The sequence below is a fragment of the Calidris pugnax genome, unplaced genomic scaffold, assembly GCF_001431845.1.
Source record: "Calidris pugnax isolate Ruff unplaced genomic scaffold, ASM143184v1 scaffold27, whole genome shotgun sequence".
Lineage (NCBI taxonomy): Eukaryota > Metazoa > Chordata > Aves > Charadriiformes > Scolopacidae > Calidris > Calidris pugnax.
In genome coordinates this window covers 8,799,388-8,806,089 of record NW_015090893.1, presented here as the reverse complement: position 1 = coordinate 8,806,089, position 6,702 = coordinate 8,799,388, and the positions used below count along the sequence as shown (strand labels likewise).

Genomic DNA, 6,702 nt, shown 5'->3' with positions numbered 1-6,702 from the left:
CCCTTCCCCCTCCCTCCTCATTCCCGAGGGTGCCCTGGGGTGACGCTGCCGTCCTGGGGGCCGGGGGGAGTCGCGGGTGGCTCGGCCTCCTGAGCATCCTGAGCATCGCCCAGCCCGAAGTGAGGTGCCGGTTACTTACTTCTCGCAGCAATTAACGGAACTCCGCAGCGCCGAGGCGTCACGCAGCACCCCCGGGCACCGGCGGAGCTCAGGACGGGGCAAAGTCATCCCGTTTGCCCTAAAGTCCGGGACAACCGCTCCAGGAACCTTCCCCTGGAGGCTGCCAGGGAAGGTTATTCCCAAGGAAGGCAGAAAAAGCGGGGAGAGGCTGCCCAAAAGAAGCTGCGCCCGACGGAAGATGTTCGAGAGGAGGTGGAAGGGGGTTGCGTTTTGCCCGCTGCGTGCCTCCATGCCTGGCTATCCCTTCTCTTAATCCTTTAGGAAGGAGACGGCGGGCAGGCAGACCTCCCCTGGAAGGGCGATGCTGCCGAGCCCTGCCCCGGGCAGAAGAAAGCCTTTGCCGCCGGGACCCCCCGGTACCGGAGATGCTCGTCCCGGGGCAAACTGCGGGAGAGCGTGAGGAGCTGCCTCCGCCTGCGCTTTTCTGAGAGCTGGGGGGAAAAGCATGTTAGAAGCTGGACCCGATCCCTGGAGCGCAGCCCCGCTCAGCAGGAGGTGGGATTATTGCGGGGTAGTTACCGAGAGCTATCACCTGGCAGTGGAGCCTTGAAGTGACTTGTCCCCGCTGGAAGAGGAACCCGCTGTGGGCATCGCCAGTGTGGCCGAGGGGAGGTCACTCAGGTCCTTCTCCTCCTCTCGCCCTTCTTTCTCCTTCCAGTGAACGACAGAAGAAACGAACTGATACCGGGCTCTTGCCAGTGTTGGGAATACCGTGCCTTTTGCCTGGGATGGTTTGCCCCGATGTGCCGCTTCGACGGGATGTACAAAGTGTGACTGGGACTGATCCGGCCAGCAAAGTTTGCAGAGTGATCCGTGGGGGCCGTGGGATGGAGGTGGCTGGGCACACGCCGGCGGGGTCTGTCACGCAGGGTCCCACAGCGCAGACCTGCTGCTCCCTAGAAAACTAACTTCTGATGGTCAAAACCTGCCGGCTCCTGTTTTTACTTCTCCCCTGCCAATTTGCACTTTCAGGGAAAAAAAAAACCACACACAGGCACCTCATGCAATGCAGGGTTTCTGTGTTGGTTTTGTATATAAGATTTGCTATGCAATTCCAAAACTAAAAGAGGAGGAGAGACGGCCCTGCATCCCAGAGCAAACAGAGAATCAGAGGTGAAAGGTAGGAGCCAGCATTTCTTGTTTAAATAAAACTAAGTAACTTGAGCTGCTTCTTACTGAAAACCTTTAAAACACACCTACTGTATGTTTATTTTCTTTGTCTCGGAAGTGTAAAACTAAAACAGTTTGAAACAAAGTGAAGAATTGCTCTCTGGTGCAGCCCAGAAACAGAGAACTGCTGCGTTTTGTAACCGAGTGTACTCAGTGTACTGAGGAGGAAGGATGGAGTGTTTAATCAGTGAGACATTTCGGAAACTAAACTAGAGAAAAAGCACCTCATACAGTACGCTTCAGTAAATTTGAAGGGCTAGTGCGATGGACGCTGGAAACACTCGATCAATAGCCTATTTAAGTGGGAATATATGCAAGCATGGAGAAGTGATTGCTTTCCTGTCGGTGGGGTGTATTTGCAGAGCACAGCAGCAGAACATCTGCAGGTGAGCTCTCTGAATTAGCCTACTTCATGCCGGGGTGGTGCAGTGTGTTTCTGAAGGGATTGCTTAAAAAAAAAACCAACAGTCCGGAGGGTGGACTGTATTTGTGCATTTTCAGTTCCTGCTCATAGAGCCTTCAGTGTTGGTCAGGGTGATTCAAAGTGGGTGAAGTCCATCCGGGGGCGAAGGGACCGTAAGAAAGGACCTTTGGTCTGTTTGGTGATGAGTAATTAATGGACGTCTGATGTCTCTGCTCTCTGCAAGGAAAGGAGCTGATGTCGTCATGAAAATCATGATATGATTTTCCCTCAGGAGAAACTATGACTTGGAACGACACCACTATGGACGGGGAAGGGTTGCTGGTGGAAAGGGACTCTTCCTTTCGGATCCTCACGGGCTGCTTTCTCTCGCTGCTGATCCTCTCCACGCTGCTGGGAAACACGCTGGTCTGTGCAGCTGTCATTAGGTTTCGCCACCTCAGGTCCAAGGTGACCAACTTCTTTGTCATCTCCTTGGCCGTGTCAGATCTCTTAGTGGCAGTTTTGGTCATGCCATGGAAAGCTGTGGCTGAGATCGCTGGTTTCTGGCCTTTTGGTTCATTTTGCAACATCTGGGTGGCCTTTGATATTATGTGCTCAACAGCCTCCATCTTAAATCTCTGTGTCATTAGTGTGGACAGATACTGGGCCATCTCCAGCCCATTTAGGTACGAGAGGAAAATGACCCCCAAGGCAGCCTTCATCATGATCAGCGTGGCGTGGACTTTGTCTGTGTTGATTTCCTTCATCCCTGTGCAGCTCAACTGGCACAAGGCTACAACCACAAGCTTTTTGGACCTAAATGCCAGTTTACAAGGTATAAGCACGGACAACTGTGATTCTAGCCTAAACAGGATGTATGCCATCTCCTCTTCTCTAATTAGCTTCTATATACCTGTGGCCATCATGATAGTAACTTACACGAGGATATACCGGATTGCTCAGAAGCAAATACGACGCATCTCAGCTTTGGAGAGAGCAGCAGTGCATGCCAAGAACTGTGGCACCAGGAGCAGCATGGACTGCCAGCAACCGGAGAGCAACTTCAAAATGTCCTTCAAGAGGGAAACGAAGGTTCTAAAGACTTTGTCGGTGATCATGGGGGTGTTTGTGTGCTGCTGGTTGCCATTTTTCGTGTTGAACTGCATGATTCCCTTCTGCGAGCCTACCCAACCGTCCAAGGGAGCAGAAGCCTTCTGCATTAACTCCACCACCTTTGATGTTTTTGTTTGGTTTGGATGGGCTAATTCTTCCCTCAACCCCATCATTTATGCCTTCAACGCTGATTTCCGCAAGGCGTTTTCAACCCTGCTGGGATGCTACAAGCTCTGCCCTATGTCTGGCAATGCTATAGAGACTGTTAGTATTAACAATAACGGAGCAGTGGTCTTTTCAAGCCAACATGAGCCCAAAGGGTCCAGCCCCAAAGAGTCTAATCTGGTTTATCTGATTCCACATGCAGTTATCTGCCCGGAAGAAGAACCTCTCAAAAAGGAAGAAGAGGGGGAACTATCTAAGACCTTGGAGAAAATGTCTCCAGCACTGTCGGGTATCTTAGATTATGAAGTTGATGTTTCTTTGGAAAAGATCAATCCCATTACACAAAATGGGCAGCATAAAACCTGAACAGTATGGTTGACCCAGCAAGACCTAATAGTGTATATTGTAATTATCTTTTTTTTTTTTTTAAAAAAAAAGATATACAAGATTTTTTGGTAAGAAATTAAGCTCTAGGGAGAACTACACATTTACACCAAGCCCTGAATTAGTTTTCCTGGCATTCAAAGCAAATTTAACATTGAAAACAATAAACAGGAAAAGATACTGAAAATTGGTTAAAAAAAAAAAGGATATTAAACTGTGCTGTTCATACCAAGGAAAATATACAAATTCAGATACAGTGCAGTGACAAAGAAAATATTCTCTCCCCTGAGAAGCCAATTTCTAACTTAAAATGAGGCAAAAGATAAATGTTAAGTATTTAAAGATTAATGTTTACTAGAAGTTCAAAGATTGCTGTGTCTTGTGATAGTGGGTGTTAACAGGTCCTAATTAAAGACTGAGGGATTGTAAAGGTAGGTAGATGCCTTCTTAAAATTATTTCTGACAAATAATTGAGCCTTATAATGAGAATGGTTATTTTTAAAGCTTTGGGAGGTAATATGTTGATACTGGTTTTATTTATTTATTGTTTTAAATTGATATTTTTCATATGTTATAACAGATCTAGCTTTATTTATGTTATTTAAGATGTCTAAACAATGGGATATTTTTTGAGTGACATAACTGCATTTTGCCCAGTCAACCAGTCAGCACTTTATTACAAGATCTGATAGTCTGGAGAGCCGGTGAGGGGTACGAAGGAATGTTAAGAAGCTCAGCAAGAAATGAAGGAATCGACAAAACTGATGCTGTGTGGAGTTCGTTTGCTTGTGGGCTTTTTTTTTCATTTTAAGTGGGATTTCTTTCAAAAGATAGGACCAGCGTTGACTGAGTTGTGAATTCTCTTCCCTTATAGAAATAAAAGAAATTGCTGCTATTTATTTTTAAAAAAGTTTCATGTTACAAAGACTTTGCTAGAATGTCAAGTTTGTGGATCTGTAAATACCTTAAATATGACTACAACCTTAAGAAGAATCCAATTTGAGAAGAGAAGCTTCTTAGATAACAACTCTTAGTATATAATATTTTGTATTTATGTAAGATAAACGGCTTTCTCAGACTTTTCTTATTTCAAGTCTTGGATATCTTTTCTGAACAAACACAATTGGTTATAACGGTAGTAAACATGCCAGACCTCGTTATCATCTCTATTATTGCAGTACCACCAGGATCATGCTGTCTGTCTGCTGCTGCATCACGGTCAGAATTAAAAAGTGAGGTACCTGGTGCTTTACTTTGGAAACTAGGAGGACATTACATTTTAGTAATTGCCATGTCAATAGTCCATTCAATAAGGAATAGTGCCTCATTACCATTTTGGATTAAGACGTTTCTAAATACGGATGGAACTGCAGCCCCCCACCTCAAAAACGTCCTGTGAGCTCCAAAAAAGTTGCCAATGTTTGAGTCAAAAAAACTGCTACTTTTCCATTGTCCTTCCCTGCTGCTTTCCCTCTGTAATGCCAAAAGCAATCAGTGAACGACAGCGACAGGAACGTTGGATGTTAATATTCAGCAGCAATCAAAGAAAGCGGTTTGTTTTCTGAATGGGAGAAAATACCCTTTGGAGCAATTTTTTCATAACATATATCAAAAAAAAAAGTGTTGTCAGGAAAAGAGAACTGAGAGGAAAAAAAAATAAAGTCTAATGAACTATATACATCCTGCATCAGGTCTGTGTATTTATGTATTGTGAATGTTTTCATAATTTTATTGCCTGTATGCTGCTTTCATACATATAATAAAATTATTTTGTGAACAGAAGGTCAAATAAAACAATCTACATTGCATTTATTAAATACACGCTGGTTTTTGGCGGTTGTATTGATTGTGTTAAAGGCAAGGACGGTTCCTCTTTTTCCATTTGCCCTTATTTGGGATCACACCCGTGAGGCAGACAGGAATTTTTATTAGAAGCAGGAGAAAGTCCTCTCGAGAGAGACGCCTCTGAGCCCTTGCTCTAAACTAGGATTTGAAAGCAGTAAACACAGTTTGGAAATGACCACACTCTGCTTTAATGTGACTAGTTAAAATGTGTAAATCTCGACCTACCAGTGACTCTTATTTCAGTGATTTTTTTGCCTGGGTGTAACAGAGTAGTGAACTTGGTTTATAGCATGCTTTTATTGTTGCTTTTGTTTTCCTCCTCCTTCTTTTTTTTCTCTTTTTTTTTTTTTTTTTCCTCCTTTCCCCCCCCAAGCTGTGCAGTGCTTTTCCAGGCCTGTGTCTTGTTTTGTGGAACAAACCGAATCATTTCAAGAATGGAGTGGATGGCGGGTGCAGCTGAGGTGCAGCCCTGCCCCTCTGTCCGTGGGAGCCCTCTCCTTTATTTTTACCTCAGTCAGAAGCTTCATTTCGAAATGGAGAAACAAACAAGCACGGTCACTTCTGCCTGGAGCATCCCCAGCGTGACCCATCAGCAGCTGGGATGTGAGCCGGCGCAGGAGCTGTGGTGATGCCCAGCTCCCCCTCTCCCGGGCTGACCTCCCTTGGCCAGGGGACACAGCAGGGCTGGGGGCCGTGTCTGCCTCCAGGCCTTCTCAGCTCCTTCCTTCTGTAAAATTTCCTTCTATTGTGCTGATGCCTGATTATTTATTATTTTTATTTTTGTACCTTTGAGGATTTATTTTACTCCTTAAAAAGTACACAGGCCAAAGATGAAGTTGTGTGGTTGCTTAGTCAAATGCATCTGCCTCCCAGGGCTTTTACTCTCAAAACTCCTAGCAGTTTGATATAATAACAAAATACAAAATATGATTTAAGGAGATCATGTAAAGCAAGCCGCTGTTTTAGTACTAGTTCGTATGGTGATGATTTGTATTCTGAAACAAGTGGTTGCTCTAGTGTGACCAAGAGCCATCCCTGGACTTTTCCTCCTCGCAGATGGACCTGAGTGTTGGAGGGGGTCGGAGGGGAGGTGCTCCCTGCGATTGCTGTTGGGTGCTTCCCTTGGTGTGACAGGCTAAAGGCAGGGCAGGGCAGACACTTCCGTGAGTTTATTTTATTGTTTTCCCTCTCCTGTTTAAACTGATTTTTGCTTCCTGCCTCCTTTCCCTTCCATACACTTTAGAATACCGGGAATTCTCCTTGATCCTCATTTACCGATTTAACCCGTTTCCTGCTTCATTTTCCAGCCTTCCCGAGGTGGGTTTCTTTATCTGCCCTCTCTACCTTTCCTCCCACCACTGTCCCCAGCACAACCCAGAGCCTTTCCCTTCCCGCAGCCTGCACCCAGAAACGCCTCTTACCTGTTGCAGAGCCTGGAGACC

The 6,702-nt window shown here is 45.5% G+C and overlaps 2 protein-coding genes across 3 annotated transcripts in view; one reads left to right on the top strand and one right to left on the bottom strand.

The window, feature by feature from the left end:
- The window catches only part of SFXN1 (sideroflexin 1), a 41,153-nt gene extending 40,995 nt beyond the window's left edge, over positions 1-158 (bottom strand). Inside the window, exon 1 of the mRNA XM_014947903.1 lies at positions 140-158. The gene's annotated coding sequence lies outside the window, so the exon portion shown is untranslated. The remainder of the gene's footprint in view (positions 1-139) is intronic.
- On the top strand, positions 17-5,223 carry DRD1 (dopamine receptor D1). 2 transcript variants are annotated; one of them, XM_014947901.1, is made up of 2 exons: positions 17-1,300; positions 2,046-5,223. In XM_014947901.1, exon 2 carries the CDS (start codon positions 2,054-2,056, stop codon positions 3,395-3,397), a length of 1,344 nt encoding a protein of 447 aa, XP_014803387.1. In that variant the 5' UTR covers positions 17-1,300; positions 2,046-2,053; the 3' UTR covers positions 3,398-5,223. The 2 variants fall into 2 exon arrangements, with proteins under 2 accessions (XP_014803387.1, XP_014803386.1); XM_014947900.1 differs by having other exon boundaries at positions 1,409-5,223.
- The last annotated feature ends 1,479 nt before the right edge of the window (positions 5,224-6,702 follow it).